Here is a 21,445-nt window from a genome sequence, read left to right as displayed (position 1 = left end):
TGTCTAATACAAGTGTTACATAAATCAAACAAATTTATTTTTAAAATAATTTCCTAGTCAAGAATGTCAGTTTCACAAGAATTCAGCCTTACAGGATATATGTAGTTCACATACTGAACTTTAAGCACTAGGATTGATTAAACTTTTGCAGACAGAGAAAAGAAGATACTTATCCTAACCATAAAGGCTGCTGAGATTTATAGGTCAGCTATGCTTGAACAAAAGTAGTAGGAAACCAGATTGTTCTATGGCAAGGGACAGATAGGCAGTTTATAACTCTCAAACCCCCTTTTTTTGTGATTTCCAGAGCTCCTACTGAATTTCAACAAGGATTATAAACTGGCAGTGGAGTTCCTGTTAATTTTAGACAAGAAACACAAAAAATGTAGCATAGGACCTAAAAAAGACATATAGAACCAAACAGGAGGAAGGGGGGATTCAGGCCACTGAATTCAACTCCTGCTCAGTTCAAGAATCAGGCACTGTTTCAATGTATCTACTGTAGTGACCAAGACTTAAATCATCTCTATAAGCATTTGGTCCATGTATCTCATGAATGCTATCCTATCCCCATCGCAACACTAAACCCACCCAGTTCCCTCAGTAGCCCCTTACAGGTCAGTTTCAAGTCCTCTAGTCTAGACAAGTTATCTGAACCTGTTCCAGTTTGTCTAAATCCTCTTTAAAGTGTGATCCCCAGATTTGGGCAGAATACTCAAGGTAGGGTTAATCAGAGCAGAGTACTTGTACAACACAATAAATACTTCCTATGACTTGGAAACTACATTTTTACTGACGTAACCTGATATTGTGTTCATTTTTTTTACAGCCCTTTCTTGAAGCCATATCATACTGTTGAGTCACATTTGGCTTGCAACCAATTATAATTCCAAGATCTTCTTTAAAAGCACTTTACTTACATTTAGTAAAAACTATAGTTTGGAGTAATGCCTAGGTATAGCCATAATATTAGTTCAGCTGAAAGCATATCTGAAAAATTAAATTGGTTGACTATGATGCATTCCTGCCAAATTTGCTATCTACCATCTTATACAAGTTGGAGGCTGCATCACATTAAATTCAATCAAGATTGACTATATCTCCATATCTAGCAAAGACACTGAAATATTAATTTAGCATAAATGACAAAAGCAAATATAATGGTAGGGTTTCCCTATAAATAAAAACAGGATGGTAAAGGACAGCAAAGGAGTAAAGAGGAAAACATGGGTAAATTCAGGAAGGCACAGCAAAGGATGCAGAAACAAAACATGTCATATAACTTAATTCTGCAGTTCCATTTAGATTGAGGGGGTAGAGGAAATGGGAACTTCAAACATTTCTGAACTGTTCCAGTTTTACAATGATTTTTACTCAAACAGAACCTAAATAGTACACTTACAGCAGTGTCTCTTGACTTTTTATATTCCTATCAACTACTCTGTCAAAGAACCAGAGTCCAATTAAGATAAAAGCAACAAAGCCTCTTTTTTGAGGAAGATATACATGTTTGCAGGTATCTGGTAATTATACTTACCAGCTATGGTAATTTTTAAGAACAATTTCAGTAATATTGTTGACAGTACTGTATCAGAGTAAAACAATGAGAGAGCTAACTGGGGCTGACACAGTGTTTGCCACTAAGCCCAAATCAAGACATATATCCAAATGATAAGCGAGAATTGAAGCAACATCTGCTGCAGTAAGAACAGTCCTCATCTAACTTCCAGCAGCAGCAACAAATAATGATAGTAAGAGCCAACTAATGCAAAATGTTGTTTTATTAATTTAAGCCTAAATCTCTGAGGTTTCTTGTTCAGCATTGACTGGAACCTGGAGACTCTGCTCTATCTCTCACTCTTGTCTCTCTCGTGAGCTCCTTCCTAATTTAGGGAGAGGAGCTGAGCCTCATGTAAACTACTACTGGATATTACCAGTGGTGCAGGTATCACTGATTAAGAAACACTGATGGTTGATGGAAGGAACATTCCACCTCCAGAAAGAAATTCCAAGGAGCTTCTGCTGCTGTGGAGGCCCCTGCTGTATCTATACAATAGAAAGTAATTGCTACTACATTGATTGCCAACAATTAGAGTAAGTTTTTTCCCCCAGCAATTAAAGAATATAGGCCTTTGTGATGGACCTCCAAATATGGCAGACTAGAATTCAGAATGGGGGACTGAATCCAGTTTAAGATCCAGATTCCACTTCCAACTGTGCCAGATCAGGGACAGGGCTTTAGAGTACAGAAGACAGTCTCCAATGTCATCATCAATTTTCTTTATTGAAAAAGAAACTCATAATAATTCTCCTGCCTTCTCCTATATAAGAGGTGAGTAAACTGCAAGTCACTTGTGGCCCTCCAGCACTTTTTTTGTGATCCCAAATCACATCACCAAAATTTGGCAAAAAAAAGTATCTAAATTTATAATGCAATGTTTGAAATTATTTTAAAAAGAAATAAGAAATAAAACAGATGTCAAGCCTCTAGTAGGCTTAACACATCTATTTTACTTTTAAGAAACCCCACCAACTCCAAACAGCAAATAATGGATTCATACATCCTATCAATTTCTCCTACCCCATATGTGTGTGCTTATATATGTAAGTATATGTGTACCAGTATCTGGTATAATACACTGTATTCCTAACCACAATGATGCCAAAATGAAAAAATATGCACCATGAAATCACAACACAAGCTCCACCCTTTTGCAGTTATGTTGTGACAATGCAGACATGTATATAAGGTATGGCAATTGATTGTGGAATCTGTAGACCAAAATATCTGAAGAGTACCAAGTTGCCTATTCCTGGGCCAGTTTTCTCCAGATAATCACCAAGTAGCCCAATTATATCCATATTTATTCCAAAGCAAGTCATACTAATATTTTCAATAATAAGTGTGTATAAAACTTCAATCTTAGAATGAACCGATTATAGTTACTGGTTCTTCTAAGTGGACCACTATTTGGAAGCTAGGCACAACACATTTTTGTTATTTGCAAACAAAGGAGTCAAGAATTTATTTTGGAAGTCAATGTATATCAGAGCACAGGACAATGCAAAATGCAAGTGTCTGAAGTTTTCTCTTGTAAGAAATAGAGCTTGAACTGAAGTTTATTGATTTGTGGGACTGATTCCAAAACCATACTAGGAAAGAAAATCTCTGCAAGCAATTACTTCTTTGAGTCTCAGTCTAATAGTTTCTAGCTAGCTAGCACTTCCTTTAGACCTTTTTCTCAGGATCTGAAATGTTCTTTTTCTCAACATCTGAACAAATGGACCACAAGATTATTGGTTTCTATAGACCTTCAACTATACAGCAAATCAAATATCAGATGTATGAAGAAAACAGAACTTTGCTGGTAAAGATCAACTAAAGCTAAGGCTCTGACAGCAAACATACAATACTTTGGTACAATGAAATCTCAATTTAATGGACCAATGGGGGGAATTTGTCAGTCATTCCCTACTGTCCTTTCAATCAGAGGGTATATTATCCATGGTGATGTCATTATGCAAATGATATAAAATGACATTAATACAATGGAAATTTCATCTATTGCATCCAAGTTTCAGTGTACTTACATTTGCATAGGAAAAGCATGCTTGTAAACAGCTTTAAAATCCAGTTAACTAAAGAAGAACAGAAATAACAGCAGTTTTAACAATACACAGTAATTTTTTTATTGCACTTATATTTCACCTTTTCTTTGAAAATTTAAGGGTTGATAGTTTCTACATGAATTTTTACATGAGGGTTTCCCCTCATTCTATCCTCACCAAAAAAAAATAAAAAATTGTGTGGTAAATAGGGCTGAGAGGGAGTGACTGGCCCATATTATCCAGCAGGCTCCATGGCTAAGTGGAGACTTGAATGGACCACTCTTAACTATTATACAACATTGTAACATTATGCTCTATCAGGGCATAAGCTCTCATTGCACTTTCAATCGGATGGCAGTTTGAGAGTATTCTGAATTACTCCATGTGCATAAGATAGTTATTTTCTTATCCGTACAGTGCAGTATTGTTTCCTAATAAAAACTGTTTTACTGATACATCTGTACAACAATAAGAGCTACATTTTCAGAAAAGTATATGATTTTACAAAACCAGTTTTATCAGATATTTGAGGTCCTACACTTAGCCTGCTACCTGCTAATGTGTTGGACTAGATAGCTGGCTGGGTTGTTGAAATCTAACACATGAAGGCTTATAAGAAGACAAATAAAACTGTTATCCTCTAAAACGTTCTCTTATTAGCAGGTCTTTGGAAACTATAACAGTTAATCTTCAGAGATATTCAGAGTGTTCCTCTCATTAAAATGATTAAATATGAATTCTAACTGTTCTTCAAGAAAATAGTATATACAAATGCCTGAACACTAAAATGGTGAACACATGGCATAGTAGCAGAAAGCATGTTATGAAACATTTTGCTTCAACTGTGCATAAGGAACAAAATCAATCTAATTTACATGCTTGGAAGGAATTTCACAAATTGTTTGTCTTGTGATATGAAGGGGCAGCTATCTGAGGACAAATAAGCGTAAAGCCTTTTTGGGCACACAGAACTCACTGTTTTTAGACTAAAGTTCACAATCCAAAAGGACACTTGCAACTGTACATATATAACTATGCTATGTGTATTTCCCCCTATATCCAAGCTTCTCAATGCAGATGCCGTGCACATTCTTACACACTAACCCCGATCCCCTACTGGAATATAGACAGATAAAGCACAAGTCAAGCACAGGCTATGCTGTGTCCTAGAAGAAAATGTTAGGTTGGGGCTAGCTTGTAAGTTGCAGTCACTTAATAGCACCCAGCAAACTATACATTAAGTTTTAGATTATTTCAGCATCTGTAGATATTTAGCTGCTTCTGCTCATCTACCATTGTAGAGACTTTTATACAACACTGCGTTTTTATAATTTTGATCATATTATTAGCAAAAATAATTTGGAACACAAAAACAAAAGAAAATGTGTAGAAGAGAAACAGCATTTCAAGGCACATAAACTATGCCACTGGTGTTATTGCTATTGTTTTTATTATTATATTCTTATCTCACCTTTTATACATATTTTGGTCAACTCAAGGCAGCAAATATACCTAATACTCCTGCCTCCTATTTTCCCCACAACCACCACTCTGTGAGGTGGATTGGGCTGAGAGAATGTGACTAGCCCACACAGCCAGCTTTCTATATCTATTGTTACATTTTTTATTTTATTTAATATTGCCCATTCTTTACAATGTTTTTTTGAGGGTGCAAGATCCACCTGTCTGAAGCTTTATTTTCCAGGAAGGAAGGGAAAGGAGCTAGAAAACCTATGATGCTGACTTTAGATGTTTGCAATAGGTCAAAATACCAGTGAATTGTAGCTCCTTTTTCCCTTACTTGTACTTAAACAAAATCAAGTGGGATTTACAGTAAATTCTTCTTTGTAAAAAAAAATTACCGTGCCCTTTAGGATTACCACACAGTACTGAGAAAACTATACTTTTGCTCAACCCCACTAAAGTCCAGAGAAAAGTCAAAGTTGATTGAACACCCTAACATGTCCAATTTAAAGAAATAAAAATAACTTGCATTCTCCAAGATTAGCTTATTGTACAATAGTTAGATCTTCTATTATAAAGTACTAAGAATCAAAACAAACACCAAATAATGCTTTCCTTTAAATCAACTATTACCAAGCACAACTAAAGTTTCTGGAATGATAGCAAATGTATGTACATTTAACAGTAACATTAAATTGTATGCCCAACACCATATGTATGACAGATAAGTAAGCTCAATGAAATATTTTACAGCTGAAACTCTTCTTTTGTCTAGGGATATACTACTGATCAGTTTTTCATCCTATGTGAAAGGAAGTCTGGAGTATAAAAACAGTTTTACTACCACGAAGCTTGTTACCATTTCCCAGGAAATGGAAAGGCCAACCATCTGTCAAATCTTATTTTAAAGAAGCAATCAAATATGAAACAAAATAAAGACTAAATGGAATAATTTAAGCATTAATCTTGCTGTTTTCCTATTCTTATCTTTAAAACAGCAAGATTAATAATTATTAAGAGCTTAATTATCTTGAGCCTCCCATTTCTAAGAACTGATTAAAATACTGTAATAAATGGAAGCTTCTTTTGGATAAGATGCTTTAACACAAAAATGATGAAAATTATTTTTTTCTCCTATAACTAATTATTATCCTAATCTTCCCCAAGATACATAAAAATATGGATCACTCTCCCTAAGGTCAGACTGGTCTCATCCTTACTGGCCTTCCAGAAGGGCCTGAAGACATGGCTTTGCTATCTGGCCTGGGGATCTCGTAGTGGTGGTGTAGAGCCTGCAAAATGGCTATACTATTAGTGAGACTGACTGCACTCTCCCCCACATTATGGGGTTTTTTTTAATGGTTTTAATAGTTTTTATTGTTTTAATGTTTTAATGATCTTTTGTTGTGATGATTTTGGTTATTTTTCTGTGGGTTTTTGTGTGTGTGTGTGCGCACGCGCATGCATTTTTAACTCTGTAAGCCACCCAGAATTACATATGTGAGATAGGCAGCTATATAAATCAACAAACAAACAAACAAATATAACATAAATAAGTAAAACAATACTTAACACTTTCAGCTGAACCAGGAAGCAAAGAATATATATTCAAATGTTTTTAATTACCACCAGAATGGTACAGATAACATATCATAGATACATCAATAACTACGCCAGCTTAGTGGCATATGACTTGTAAATCTGTACGTTCTTTAGGAGACACTCTGAATGCTGTAAGCAATAACTTGAGAGAATAAAAATGTAATTAATAAATTAATGCCCTTACTTAAATACTGATTTTCACTTACCTCCCCCTGGTGACTTACAGAATGGAAATTCCTGCTCCCCATGAAAAAAGAAATTGCCATTCTGAAAGCCCACCAATCAAACCTATGACACTAAATAAATAAACACAGTAATGTGGATATATAAGTTTTTCTCTTTTAGTTATGTAAGTTGTGAAATTGAAGCAGCAGTAACAAATACATGTTGGAGGATGTTTTTACATGTAGGTAATATGTCCATTTGCTTACCTAAGAGTCAATCTACTAAGAGAATGTTTGTATAAGCAATGTAGCTATGACATTACATAACCTCTCCTTATCAGACTTATTCATACTGCGTTCTTCATCTTATTATGACATTAAGGCAACAATTCCCAGGAAGCAATCAATGTAGAAAGAAATGTTAGTTAGAGGGACTTCACTTAGGTTAGAAAAGGAGACTGCTAAACATCTCAGGGATGAGTTCAGCCCAGATCAAAACAAAGCTCTGCCTGGAAAGATAGCTTACTTTTTATTTTGAGAAGTAAGAAGTAAGTGTACTGCTACTCCTTCGCAGAAGCTGTAATTGTAAAGCAAAGAGGCCTCATTCTCTTAGCAAAATAAAACGCCACTTTATGAACAGAAAACGGTTATGAGATTAACGTAATTTATCCGGAAATGAAATCTCCGAGGAAAAGCGGCAGGGTCGGCGGGCGCTGGACCAGGACTCATGCTAGCGGTGTATACGGAAAAGAGGAACGCAACCGGCCTTGGCAGAAGACCGAGGAGAAGAAACAGGGCGAAAAGCTTCGTCACATCCAAGGATTGCATGGAGGAGACGGAAAGGATAGTGGTTACCTGCTGGCTCTGGCGGGGACGGAAGAAGAAAGGCAGCGCAATGATCGCCCAGGAGGACCGGGGAAGCAGGAAGGGCGAGGAGGGGAACCCGAACTGGCCAGGGAAAAGCGACAAGTGCCCATCGGGGGCTCCCTGTCCCAGGGTGCAAAGGACAGCTGCCCCTGCAGCCCGTGGGTCCAGCGAGGGAGCGGCGGCGCTTCAGGTGCCTGTGAGTCGCCCCATCCTTTCTATCGACAGCGCGGGGAGACCGGGAGGCGATTACCTACCGACGTCCTTCCTCTGCTCACGACGGCAGATAGCCTGGCGCTAACTCAGGAGCTCCTCTTCACCGCAGCCCTCACCACCATTGGTACCGGCGCTGCTGCTAATCCCTCCCCCTTCAGCTGCCTCCGGCCCGTCGGCAGGCACGGCAACGAAAGAAGGCGCCCGCCCATTGGACAGCGGCCCGCCCCTAACAATGACAACCTTCATTGGCTTCCTTTCTTCCCCCTCCGATTGCGCGCGCCCGTGAGAAAACGTATGTGGGGGAGGGAAAAGGAGGGAAAGAGTTCTTACGGCCGGCTAGGAACCGCGTCGCCGGTCGGAGTCCGCGCGAAGGGGCGGGGCGAGTAAAGCCAGGAAGAACTTTCCTACGGAACCTCCTCAAGCGGCTTCATTTTTCCGGGAAGATCAGTGGCGTCGAACTGGACCAGTTTCCGCTTCCGCTTCGGTTCCTTGACATTCTGAAGAAGGGTCGCTGAGTACCAGGTATGGCTATTTTGGATGTACATCCCTTTCTCGTCCCAGTCCCAAATTTCCATCTTTTCTTTTCATAAGTATCTGTTTCTGTTAGAAAGGTTTCATCTGTCCTAAGGGTCGGGTGTCATGGATAAAATGCGTGACGCCTTTAAAAGAGTAGGTAACTGCAGTTTTCTCTCTTCATGAATGGTTATTGACTATATCACTAAAAGCAAATAGATTATTCTAGCGGCTGGTGCGCTTTTAATAAACCGATTTTCCAGACAGATTGATCAGGCTCCACAGGATAACACTTGCAGAAAGGCAAGGTTATAATGCTCTGTAACTCGTGTATTGGGGCATAAAGTTGTGTGGGCATTTAGTCGGCCTTTTAAAGACTTAGAAATTTTGTACAATTATGCATCTAAGTTAAATTTATGTTGACAAATACAGCAGTGGTTGCTTACTTGTTTTAAATGCTGTTTTTAATGCAGCATTTGTTGACTTAATTTCTTTTAAATGGCAATGGAAATATACACATTCATTGGCATTGGAAACACATATGTTGTACAGGAACATCCATTACCTAACTCAAAGATATGGGAATGCTTTTTTATCACAAAATTGGGTGATGAGAAATTGCATTGCTGTGATACATCATTATCTTTAACCTATGCATATTGATGATAGTGGTCCAACCATTTTGATGCAAAAATAGCTGAAGATGACAAGTAAAAAGCCTGAGACCAGACAAAACACTGTGCAAGTGCTCTCAACATCCAAGATGGAGGAATGGGTGGCATGACATCTGTCACCATATAAGAAAAGAGAAAAAGATGCAAGATTTAAGCTTGGAGCTGCTATATAAATATAGCTACATTCCTAAATTCTGCAAAAATCTAGCTTTGTCATTATAAGGCCTTATTTTGTCTCTCCAGTTAAAGCAACTAATCTAAGCCTCATAGTTAAATCTTCAACAGCTAAAATTGTGTTTGTATTCCTAAAGTGAGAATTGCTTTTATAGGGGTGAAGCTTTGATAGCCAACGCAATGACTATTTTGTAGAAGAACTGCACTTTCTATGTAGGGGGAGAAAGAACATTACAGAACAGCTAGTAGATCAAGAGGAAAAAACTGGTTCTATTAAACAAAAATGGACAACTAGAAAATGTTTATCTAAAATTATTCTGAAATTCTTACTATTCTAGATTAAGCTGAAATTGTTTGTATCCAGAGATGCATCAATGAAAGGACATGGAAGGAATGTTAAGTTTCCTATTTCTTTCCTGCAATAGCCCCTTTAAAAACAGCTCTTTTGTGACAAAGAAGAGTTATTGTTTGTGACAGGCTGCTTACAGAGAAGAGGGGGATTATTGAAAAGCAAGTTTTTAACTTTCTAGAGTTTCTGTGATAAATTCCTGAATCCTGGCTCAGTTTTGCCACATGCCACTTTTTGAAAATAAGAAATTACAAGTATATTGCTCTTTGAAAATCTATGCTAATTTTACATGCTGGTTTTTGTTCTATAAAACTGAGACATCCCAGAATAAGATTCCTTATAGAGTGCCACATAGGAAAGATTCTGTTCAGCTATAAAGCTGAATTTTATAGCTTTATAAAATAACTTTATAAAGGTGACTTTAAGTCAGCTATTATCTCTTAACCAATGTTACATGTTATTGTTAAGATAACCAACCTTACAAAATATTGGTAGAATAAAATGGAGGCAGAGTAATGTATACTGCATTGACTTACTTAGAATCCTGGATATAACTATAATAAAATATAAATAAAATTAAAATCCCCCAATACAGTATTAGATATTTAGAAACAACAAAGCATGCCTGCTTGTAACACTAAAAGTTGTGGACATGGTGCCTTTCCCTTGGCCTTATATAGTAGGTACTCCTTGTTAGGAAATATTGAGGAAAGGAATGTATGAAGTATTCCTATATGGAGAGTGGAGTCATAAAAAAGACCAATCCCTTAACTGTAACTTTAGCATTATAGCTAAATAAGAAATTGGAATATAGTTTTCATGAGACCCTGTAGCTTAGGGACAGGGGTGCAGATGCTCCTGCAGTCCCTTGCTATTGGTTTGGCTGGAAAAGGCTGATAAAAGTTGAAATAAAAAATTTCTAGAAGCCTCAGGTGGTGCATACTCCATCTTGTTTTCTCCTATTCCATTGTCATATTAATTGTAGTGGTAAGATTGTGTTTTTCCCAATCAAATGACACCTCCCAACATTTTAACTGGAAAATACAATAAACAATTGCCTTACAGTAGCATAATATAAGTGCTCTCTCTCCCTCCTCCACTACAGGTTTCTTGAAAAACCAAACAAAATAGAAAAATCTACCCCCATCCGGTGCATGATGTGATCCTATTGCTCTGCATCATTATCCTGCCAGTTGTGGCTCAGAGACCAACAAAATTAAATGTGGCCTTTTGTCACTATGCCTCTTTCCCTATAGTTTTAATTGATTCCTTAAATTAAATAAAGTTGTGAAAAATAATGACATGAACTCAGAGTGGTTGCTCCACAGGCTATAAAGAATGATTGAGATATGAACTTTTTTTCTTGGAAATTAAGCAAAACATAAACTGAACATAAATATTTTTGTTTAGGGATTCTTCTTGAGTAAGGCTAAAGATGGAACTTTGATCTTTATCCCTCTTCTTTGGGAAGCACCAGGTGTAGTTAAATTGCAATAAAAGAAGATCATTATATGCCTTTCAGCAGTTCTGGAAGGCAGATACAAAAAGCTGTCCTCAAAAAGAGACACAGCTTTTGTGGAGGAGATGCATTACAAATACTGTCTTATGTTCCTTTGTACTTTCTTCTTTACAGATATCCAAAATCAATGATAGCCTCCATAATATAAAAAGTCCAAGGTGTGTCAGAGAATTTTTACATAAGCTATATGCTTGCAGACAAAAACTCTAAAATTATGTGGCAAAAAGGAAAATTGGGTTGGCAACATACCAGATATGGTGCCAGTGCAGGGAGGAGCAAAAACTGTAGGGAGATAGGAACCAGTGGGGGGTTTTTCCCCTTTATTCATCTCTAATTGCAACAAACTAAGTTACAGTAGTAATTTAGTATAGGATTTGAATGTTTTAGTGGGTATTTTTATGCCTAGTATAATAGTAATTTAATTATAATTATATATATAAATATAATTATTTTTATATAATAAAAGTAATATAACAGTAATGATTTTAGATTCCTCTTAATATATTTAGTCTTAAAGTATTTGCACCTATTTTGTATTTTGCTTGTTTTATCTTAATGTAGAATTTGTTTAATAATTTTTATTTCACTTCCCTTTATGCCTAGTGATTCTTGTCATGAAACTATATAAAATTATAACAAGGGATTTTGATTGATTGATTGATTGATTGATTGATTGACTGATTGCCTTGGGGGAAAGTATTTTTCCAAAAACAAGAAAAAAGTACTTATATAATCGATGCAATTATTTTCAGTGAAGACGACAGTTGCATTAATCAGATGATGTGAATAAAAAACTATGCCTGCAAAGAAGGTAAAAACAGAAGCAATATTACCTTGCCTGTCCATTTAACAGAGGCTATTAACCAAATTAAATTGTTGCATATAACTAGTGCAAATAGAGTATTTTTTTCCTTTTACTTCTTAGGACAAAATAAAACAGTATCGACAGAGGTGAATATGTGTAGCTCAGGGTTGAACTGTGGAATCCTTGGGGTTCTCTGAGCTTAGTTCTTTTCTTGCAAACGTTTCATTACCTGGCTAGGTAACATCTTCAGTGCTAAAATGGGATGGGGTTTGCTCTCTCTTTATGTGCTGTGGCCTGCTTTGCCAGAGCTGGTGGGGGTGGGGGTTCTGTTTTGCTCTTCTGGTAGTTCCTTGATTAGCATATGTTGACTGCTTGATTGTGTGCCTGGTGGTGACCTTTGCTTCTCTGGGTGATGATTGCTGGAGATGATTGCTGGTGATGTGATCTTCTGGTCTTTTCTCTCTTTTGAATAATATGTAGATACCGTTTATCTCTATGTGTCTGTTAATTGCTGCCTTGTCTGAATACCGGGCTTCCAAGAATTCTCTTGCATATTTGGATTTAGCTTGGTCTAAAATGCTGACAGTTTCCCAATTAAAACTATGGTTGAGTCTGTCCACATGTTGTGAGATAAGGAATTTTCATCATGTCTTCTGACTGCTAGTTGGTGCTCGTGGATGGGCTCTGCTAGTCTTCTGCCTGACTGTCCTACGTAGTGTTTGTTACAGTCCTACACTGTACAGTGGGGCAAAAAAGTATTTAGTCAGCCACCAATTGTGCAAGTTCTCCCACTTAAAAAGATGAGAGAGGCCTGTAATTTTCATCATAGGTATACCTCAACTATGAGAGACAAAATGAGGAAAAAAAATCAGAAAATCACATTGTCTGATTTTTAAAAAATTTATTTGCAAATCATGGTGGAAAATAAGTATTTGGTCAATATCAAAAGTTCATCTCAATACTTTGTTATATATCCTTTGTTGGCAACGACAGAGGTCAAACGTTTTCTGTAAGTCTTCACAAGGTTTTCACACACTGTTGCTGGTATTTTGGCCCATTCCTCCATGCAGATCTCCTCTAGAGCAGTGATGTTTTGGGGCTGTCGCTGGGCAACACGGACTTTCAACTCCCTCCAAAGGTTTTCCATGGGGTTGAGATCTGGAGACTGGCTGGGCCACTCCAGGACCTTGAAATGCTTCTTACGAAGCCACTCCTTCGTTGCCCGGGCGGTGTGTTTGGGATCATTGTCATGCTGAAAGACCCAGCCACGTTTCATCTTCAATGCCCTTGCTGATGGAAGGAGGTGTTCACTCAAAATCTCACGATACATGGCCCCATTCATTCTTTCCTTTACACGGATCAGTCGTCCCGGTCCCTTTGCAGAAAAACAGCCCCAAAGCATGATGTTTCCACCCCCATGCTTCACAGTAGGTATGGTGTTCTTTGGATGCAACTCAGCATTCTCTCTCCTCCAAACACGACGAGTTGAGTTTAGACCAAAACGTTCTACTTTGGTTTCATCTGACCATATGACATTCTCCCAATCCTTTTCTGGATCATCCAAATGCTCTCTAGCAAACTTCAGACGGGCCCAGACATGTACTGGCTTAAGCAGGGGGACATGTCTGGCACTGCAGGATTTGAGTCCCTGGCGGCATAGTGTGTTACTGATGGTAGCCTTTGTTACTTTGGTCCCAGCTCTCTGCAGGTCATTCACTAGGTCCCCCCGTGTGGTTCTGGGATTTTTGCTCACCGTTCTTGTGATCATTTTGACCCCACGGGGTGAGATCTTGCATGGAGCCCCAGATCAAGGGAGATTATCAGTGGTCTTGTATGTCTTCCATTTTCTAATTATTGCTCCCACAGTTGATTTCTTCACACCAAGCTGCTTGCCTATTACAGATTCAGTCTTCCCAGCCTGGTGCAGGTCTACAATTTTGTTTCTGGTGTCTTTCAACAGCTCTTTGGTCTTGGCCATAGTGGAGTTTGGAGTGTGAATGTTTGAGGTTCTGGACAGGTGTCTTTTATACTGATAACAAGGTTAAACAGGTGCCATTACTACAGGTAACGAGTGGAGGACAGAGGAGCCTCTTAAAGAAGTAGTTACAGGTCTGTGAGAGCCAGACATCTTGCTTGTTTGTAGGTGACCAAATACTTATTTTCCACCATGATTTGCAAATAAATTCTTTAAAAATCAGACAATGTGATTTTCTGGATTTTTTTCCTCATTTTGTCTCTCATAGTTGAGGTATACCTATGATGAAAATTACAGGCCTCTCTCATCTTTTTAAGTGGGAGAACTTGCACAATTGGTGGCTGACTAAATACTTTTTGGCCCCACTGTATGTTGTAGATGACTCCTGCTTTTTTTTCTTGGGCTACTGGGTCTTTTGGTTTACTTAGGGTATTTTGGAATTATTTTGTTGGTTTATGTGCTACAGAGATGCCATATGGTTGTAATAGTCTGTTGGTGGTTTCTGAGATGTTTCTGATGTATGGCAGTGTATGGTAATGGAGTACTCGATTGGTGTGGGTTGTTTTCCGATGAACTTGGGTTTCTTTTTTTCTTGGGCTACTGAGCCTTTTGGTTTATTAAAGATGTTTTGGAGGGCTTTAGTTGGTTTGTGTGCTACAGTGATGTTGTGTGGTTGTAATAGTCTGTTGGTTGTTTCTGAGATATTTTTGATGTATGATAGTGTTATCCTTTTGATAGCTTGTGTTGGTTGTGCTGTAGTGGGTTGAGTGGTCAGGCACCTTTTGATAAAGTGCGTGGGTATCCATTTTGTTGGAAGATGTTGTATAGGCAGTCTGTTTCCTTTTTCTGGTGTTCTGGGTTGCTGCAGTGCATTTGTACTCATCTGAATAATGTTCTTACACAGCTCCTCTTGTGTGAGGTTGGGTTGTTACTTTGGTAATGGAGCACTTGGTTAGTGTGGATTGTTTTTCAATAGACTTGGGTTTCTAATTTGCCATTGTTTCCTCTGCTGATAAGGATATCCAAGAAGGGTAGCACATTGTTGTTTTCTTCTTCCCTTGTGAGTTTTATTTCTTTGAAGATATTGTCAACTGTTTTATGTGTCTTACCTAGTTGTTCCTTTTTTATTATGATGAAGGTGTCGTCTACGTACCAGATCCATATTTTTGGTTTTGTGTGTGAGAGTGCTATAGTTTCTAGATGCTGCATTACAGTCTCTGCTATGAGTCCTGAGAGTGGTGATCCCATGGATGTTCTTCTGATTTCTTGGTATATCTGTCCATCAAACTGAAAGTAGGTAGTGAGGCAACAGTTGATGAGGTCCATGATTCTGGGTATTTCGGTCTTAGTGTATTTGGCTAGGTCAGGTGTGTTGTGTAGCACTGCTGCCATGGATTCTTTCACTAGAGAATTCCTGGAAGCTTGGCATTCAGACAAATCAGCCATCAATAGACACACAGAAAAAAAACATATTTACACACCATTCAAAAGAGACCACAGAAAGCTAAGAAGGAAACAAAAAGACCAGAACACATCCCTTCAAGCAGCCAACACCCAGATAAGCAGGGATTAATACCAGACAAACAGTACCCTAATCAAGGACATACCAAGGAGAAAACCACACCCCCACCAACACCGGCAGGGCAAGCTACTGCATATAAACAGGGAGCAAGCCCCACACTCACTCACACTGATGATATTCCCTAGTTGGGTAATGAAATATCTGCAAGCAAACAACCAAGCTCAGAGAGTACCAAGGGCTCCACAATGTTGATTTTGCAATATTCAAAATGAGCAAGCACTATACATTTTGTGAGCTTTACTTTTACAAATCTTTTCTAAGGAATATGGGCCATGATCATGGGAACGGCGAGCTTCCTGATTATAGGCAATGGAAAATAGAAGGCACCCCTTTGCAAGATGTCCAGGAAAGGTTGGCTAAGCTTGGTCTCAAGGATCCATGGCTTCGGTAAGATTTGGCATAAATGTAATCCTTCCTTTGTTCAAGTCAACCACAAATCATATTTTGTGAAACCAAACAGAAACAAAGTTCCCATTCCAGACAGGCCATTAAACATCTTGTTTTCCAACCATTTTTGTCCTGTATTAGGAAATACCAAGTAGCTTGACTCTGAAAATTTAGAATAGAAATGTAAAAGCTGATAACTAAGATTTGTGAGAACATTCTTACACAAGATTTCCCTATATGAAGCTGATTCAGTTCTTCAGAAATCTCACCCCCTTAAACAGCTGGCATCCTGATGATGTTCCCTGAGCTACTCACCAATTCCATCAATTCTTGGAATGTATTTATTATTTATTTAAGACTGTTTTTATATTGTATTTTAATTGATTTTATCTTCTCTGTAAACTGCTCAGAATCACTTTTTAATGAGATGGGTGATTTGATATATAAATAAAATAAAATGCACTGTAGAAATTTAGGCAAACACCTATTTATGTGTTTGCCTAAATTTGTACAGTGCATACTTTGAAGAATATTCCATTTGAATTCAACGTAAAATTTGTTTTTGCTAAGACTCTGCTGGAAAATATAGCAGAGTCTTAGCTTACTGACATATACACTGCACAATATTTTGCAATCTGTTGCACCTGTTAATACTAATATTAGATTTTCTCATTAGAACATTAGCTTTCAGATGCAGATTTTTCATTTCTGTCTTTATGAAAGGGGCACCTAGTGCTCTTCAAAAATATTTGCTTTTGAATGCAGATACCGTATTTTTCCGACAATAAGACGCCCCCATGTACAAGACGACCCCCACTTTTCCAGCCCAAAATTAAAAAATCAATATTTTAAAGATAGTACAGAACACATTTTTATTTAGTAATTAGTTAACATTTACCTGATACGCTCGGTGGGAGAAGGTCCAAACCGTCTCTCTGCAGCTCTATTTCCACGCTCTTTTGCATAACTGATTACATTCAAGCACGAGTGAAACTGCAGATAGCTTGTCTCTGCAAACAACCTTCCTCTAATTGGTTTGTTCAGCATCAGCTGACGTCAGTTACATCAGGCTCGTGATTGGAGGAAGTCTGTTTGGGAGGAAAGCTATTTCACTCGTGATTGGAGGCTAGCAATAGGAAGAAGCCTCTCTGCAGAAACAAAGTTTGGCAGTTTTGCAACCGCGATTCTCGGCTGACTTCCTTAAATAAGACGCCCTTCAGTTTTTAGGGTAAGGATTTTAGAAAAAAGTATCGTCTTATAGTCGGAAAAATACGGTAATTTGATTCACCCTATATATACACAGGACCTTTCAGGACAGTATGACTTTCATAACAGATGAAGTACTCATTCACTGAAAGAAGGTGATAGTAACTGGGATATGAGAATTTTAGTTGTTGCCTAAATTACATGTGGTGATTTCATAAATCATGTTTCTTATGCAACTACATTAGGTTCTATGAAGATTAAATTTCAACTGAAAATGTTTGGAGTGAATGTCTAGTAAAGGAGTAAACTGTCTGCAAAATATTCATAGTAGCTTCAAAACATGTTTTTTTTCAATAGCTGCCTCATTAAGTGGCTCTGTTAAATAGATCAGTCATTACAGCATGAAGTAATGGAAAATTATATGAAGGCTTGTAAATACAGCTATGAAGATTCTGATTAGAGGCCCCAAGCTATAAATAATAGCATCAGGTGTTACAGAACATGGAAAAAGGGATAATTGCTTTTAGCGGGGAAATAAGGAATACTGTATATTTTTTCTTTGAATATAGTTTATTCTAAGGTGCAAGACTATTGGGGCAATTCCCCCTCCCTCATCTGTCAACATATACTCCATCCCGTGTTGTCCCAGTAATCAGTTAACTTCTGGAGAGGCTTTTTGGCTTGGTGATGGTGAATCTAGATAGAAAAAGGGTATATGAAGTTTGAATAATTTACTTAATTTTTAGGGATACTTAATTCTGAATTGAAAATACTATGTGTAATTTAAACTGTGGGCTAAAAAGTAAAGTTGCAAAATTGTGTAATTTTTCATCTTATGTCTATTTTTTTGCTAGCAATGAAGCATGGAGATTCACAGGTGGCTTTGCAAAACCAAGCACTTTCCTGGAAACAGTCACCAGAGGATTCAAATGGGGGTTTGCCGCCTTTGTAGTAGCACTTGCAGTTGAATATACATTTTTCCCTCCAGAAAAAGGTAGTGGACATCACTGAAGATTTGTTTGTCTCTTCTAAGTTTTGAATCAGTAGTATAGTCTAACTTCTTGTGGAAAGGAGCACATTAAAGTTCTTCAACAAAAATGTCTGTGTAGTCTCTCTTTCCACCACTATTATGGGAGGAAGTGTGGATATACATAAAAACAGTCAATTATTACTAAACAAAATGGATAGACTGTAGAAAAGCACAATAAACCTGCCATTTGGTTATTTTTGTCCTAATATTTTTTCTGTTCTGTTAGGACTAGACCACCTATAACCCCAAATTAAACATAATGAGTCCTACACATCAGGCCCCCCATCCCTTGTTCCAAATGGATGTAATAACTATTATTAAAATTTGCATTTGTATCACATCTTTTTCTACACTTTTAGAGTAATTTTAGAGTAAAATACATGGATGTGGCTAGATCCACCCTCCCTCAGTTTTACCCCATTAACACCACTCTGAAGTAAGTTAGGTTGAGAGAAGGCAATTTGATCTAGACCAGAAGCATGATTTCAATCATTCCCATTGCCAAGTCCAGCACATTAAAATCTACTTGTAGGTAGGCAATCTATAGATATGAGCCAGGCGGATGGAGTACAGGTCAGGATGGATCCAACTGATCGTGTCTGAAAAGAATGAAAATTGCTCGCAGTGAGCCACTTAGGATTAGGGTTTTAGCTCCCTCCAGCATCTTGGTAGAGCATCCTTGCATAGGATGGAGAAAGAATCCCTGCTCTGCAGCAGAGTTCAAATGGACCTCACTGTGATGGAATGGAATTATGAAGGCCAGGCTCAGGGAGATAAGCATTTTCTTAGCTTGCCGGTGGAGCATGGGAATTACAAGAGGATGAGACTGGCACCTCCCTGAGGAATTCACACTGTTGTGGCTGGCTGACTTGGGAGCTGGGGTTTAAGTCTGGGAAGATTCTTGCTAGAGGTTGTAGCTAATAAACATAGCTGAACTGATTTTGCATTGTCTCTTGGAGTTCCTTGGGCTAGGCCTGATACTCACTACATAATCAGATCCTTCCCAACAGTTCTGCTTGTACTCCAGTTGACATCCCATCCACCATTACTCTTTCTTCCCTAGGAAACCAACAGCCTGATTTGGCTCTGAGAGACTAAAGAGGATGTTTAGGAGCAATAGGGTGAACTGCCCAGGCTGTTGATCTGAAATCAACAGATTAGCTGGGCATGGACAAATTTGCCAACCAATGATGTGAGATATTGCCTGTTAAGAACTGTGGCCTCCTTTAACACCAGTTCTGTCAGGACCTTGAATGCTATAGGTTATCAAATAGGCTTAGGTCTTCTGGAAGTCCAAAATAATAATAACTACTACTTTCAATAATATTTGACAGTCATGGCATTCAAGGCAAACACTTCCTTGATATTCAGTCATTACAAGTGGTTAACTGGGGGGAATGTAATGTATTCAATGAGACAGATAAAGAGGAGTTCAAAGAAATATAGGGGAAGCAATGGATTAAATGGTGTAGCTATGAAGAGAGCAGAAAGATCTAAAACTAAAAGATGAAACATTCAGAGTTTGCAACATAGTATGCAAATATTAGATTATCCCAATATTGGATTGGATTTATCAACAGTAGCAGGACAAACTTGAACTCTGGTAATTGTAGTTTGTACCATAGTCTTAAATTTTAGTTCCTTTCTTTCACATTCAACATCAGAAAAATTATCTCGTATTTATTTTTTATGTTAAATTATCCTTCCCTTTTGGCTTAAAAAAGAAGATTCAAATCAACATTGATCTTACTTGATGACTACTTCTTGCCCTCAAGCCATATCTTTTCCTTAGAAGTGCCATTACCTTGCTAAAATTCACAATCTAAGTGAAATAATGTTTGAACAACCTTAGGTCATGCCTGCTTGAAAAGGTTACCCTTAGGTCTTTATCTTTGGCCTCTTAGCCTTGACCAAAGTGCAGGTTACTGACCACTTGTTCAGCGACTGAAGTTATGATGGTGCTGAAAAAGGAGACATACAACCAGTCCTCAAAGTTGCAGCCATTGCAGTGTCCCCATAATCATGTGATCATGATTCAGGCACTTGGCAACCTGTGCACATCTATAATGGTTGCAGCATCCTGTGGTCACATAATCACCATTTGCGACCTTCACAGCTAGCTTTTAACAAGCAGACAATGGGGAAGCCAGCAGGAAGTCACGGTCATGTGACATTGTGCTTAACAACCTGCAGTGATTCACTTAATGATTGTAGCCGGAACTGAAGAACTGACATAAGTCGGGTGCAGTCATGTGACTTTTCACTTTATGACTGCATCACTTAGCAACGGAGTTGCTGGTCCTGATTGCAATTGATAAGTGAGGACTACCTGTATTGGGACATCTGCAAAATAGAGCCAATGGGGGCAAGCAGGAAGAGGGGGAACAAATCAGGTAATATGCCCAAGTATATTCAGAACAGCACCCAGATCCATCAGGCACCTGGATCAGATCATTTTAAACAGATTTATATCAGATGTTGCCATTTTGATTTAGGGCAGATTATCATCTTTCTTGAACTGATGTTAAAACTTTTAAATAGTTACTTCTAAATATCTAAATTCACCTGATTGATAAGAAGTTGGTAAGCTTCTTAAAGCCATTTTTGTAACTCTGCTGATTAACATGATCTTATCAAAATTTATTTCTAACCCTTTTACTATATGCAATTATATTTCTGTTAGGATTTTGAATAATTTTTTCCCCATTAGCTGCTAGATCTACTGTTGCCAAATGCTGAAACTAAAGATAAATTGATTGATGAAAGATACCCAAACTTAAGTCATATTTGAATTTGAAAAGAAAAAAAAATGAAAATGCTGACTTTCTTTAAGGTTGGCATCTATCCCTTAGGATTTGAAAGTAGCCAAAGCACTTTCACTTTTTAAAAAAGAGATTTGAGGGAGGGACCCAGGATATAGGCCAGTTAGCTTTAATACCTGTTTTGGATAAAATGGTAAAAATATTAAGAAACATACAATAATCAGATAATATGGGAAAAAGTCGTATTTTTGAAAAGGAACTAACATGACTTCTGTAAGGGTAAGTCTTCATACTTACTGTTCTGGCAAGACTAAGTGATTTGTTGAAAAAGTCAATCTTCTGTTAAAAGTCAGATTGAATAGAGAAGCAAGGAAATAGATAACATGACTACAAGGTAAACTTTAAAAAGATTAAAACTAGTGAATCACAAAGGCCAGTCCTAGAAGTAAGAGTTGGACACAAATACAAGATAAACTGTCAAAACAAGTAAGTCCAAGGGTCCAGGAGTTCAAGAGAAGCTATATGCCTGTCAAAGGATGAGAACACTTGT

General features: G+C 37.8%; 2 protein-coding genes across 7 annotated transcripts in view; one reads left to right on the top strand and one right to left on the bottom strand.

Annotated features, from left to right (window-relative positions):
• Nucleotides 1-8,298, bottom strand: part of HYCC2 (hyccin PI4KA lipid kinase complex subunit 2) — a 48,535-nt gene extending 40,237 nt beyond the window's left edge. For 2 of the 5 annotated variants that reach the window (XR_015795184.1, XM_025166514.2), the window contains exons 1-2: nt 7,961-8,108; nt 3,592-3,639 (exon numbers count right to left, since the gene is read on the bottom strand). The gene's annotated coding sequence lies outside the window, so the exon portion shown is untranslated. Of the gene's footprint in view, nt 1-3,591; nt 3,640-7,365; nt 7,417-7,960 lie in introns of all 5 variants that reach the window. The other 3 variants (XM_025166513.2, XM_025166512.2, XM_007427999.4) reach the window with 3 other exon arrangements.
• A 3-nt stretch (nt 8,299-8,301) lies between these two features.
• NDUFB3 (NADH:ubiquinone oxidoreductase subunit B3) lies at nt 8,302-18,201 on the top strand. Of its 2 annotated transcripts, none has more exons than XM_007428001.4 (3): nt 8,302-8,441; nt 15,772-15,897; nt 17,958-18,201. In XM_007428001.4, the coding sequence occupies exons 2-3, from the start codon at nt 15,776-15,778 to the stop codon at nt 18,112-18,114; spliced, it is 279 nt and encodes a 92-aa protein (XP_007428063.1). In that variant the 5' UTR covers nt 8,302-8,441; nt 15,772-15,775; the 3' UTR covers nt 18,115-18,201. The 2 variants fall into 2 exon arrangements, with proteins under 2 accessions (XP_007428063.1, XP_025022283.1); XM_025166515.1 differs by lacking the exon at nt 8,302-8,441 and adding an exon at nt 11,263-11,306.
• Nucleotides 18,202-21,445: the final 3,244 nt, after the last annotated feature.

This window comes from Python bivittatus, unplaced genomic scaffold (genome assembly GCF_059951505.1).
Source record: "Python bivittatus isolate LINGU-HERP-01145 unplaced genomic scaffold, Pbiv_v1 ctg000200_np1212, whole genome shotgun sequence".
In the NCBI taxonomy this organism is placed as follows: Eukaryota; Metazoa; Chordata; class Lepidosauria; order Squamata; family Pythonidae; genus Python; species Python bivittatus.
Note: the sequence above shows the minus strand (reverse complement) of the source record. Positions and strands in the feature narration are given on the sequence as shown.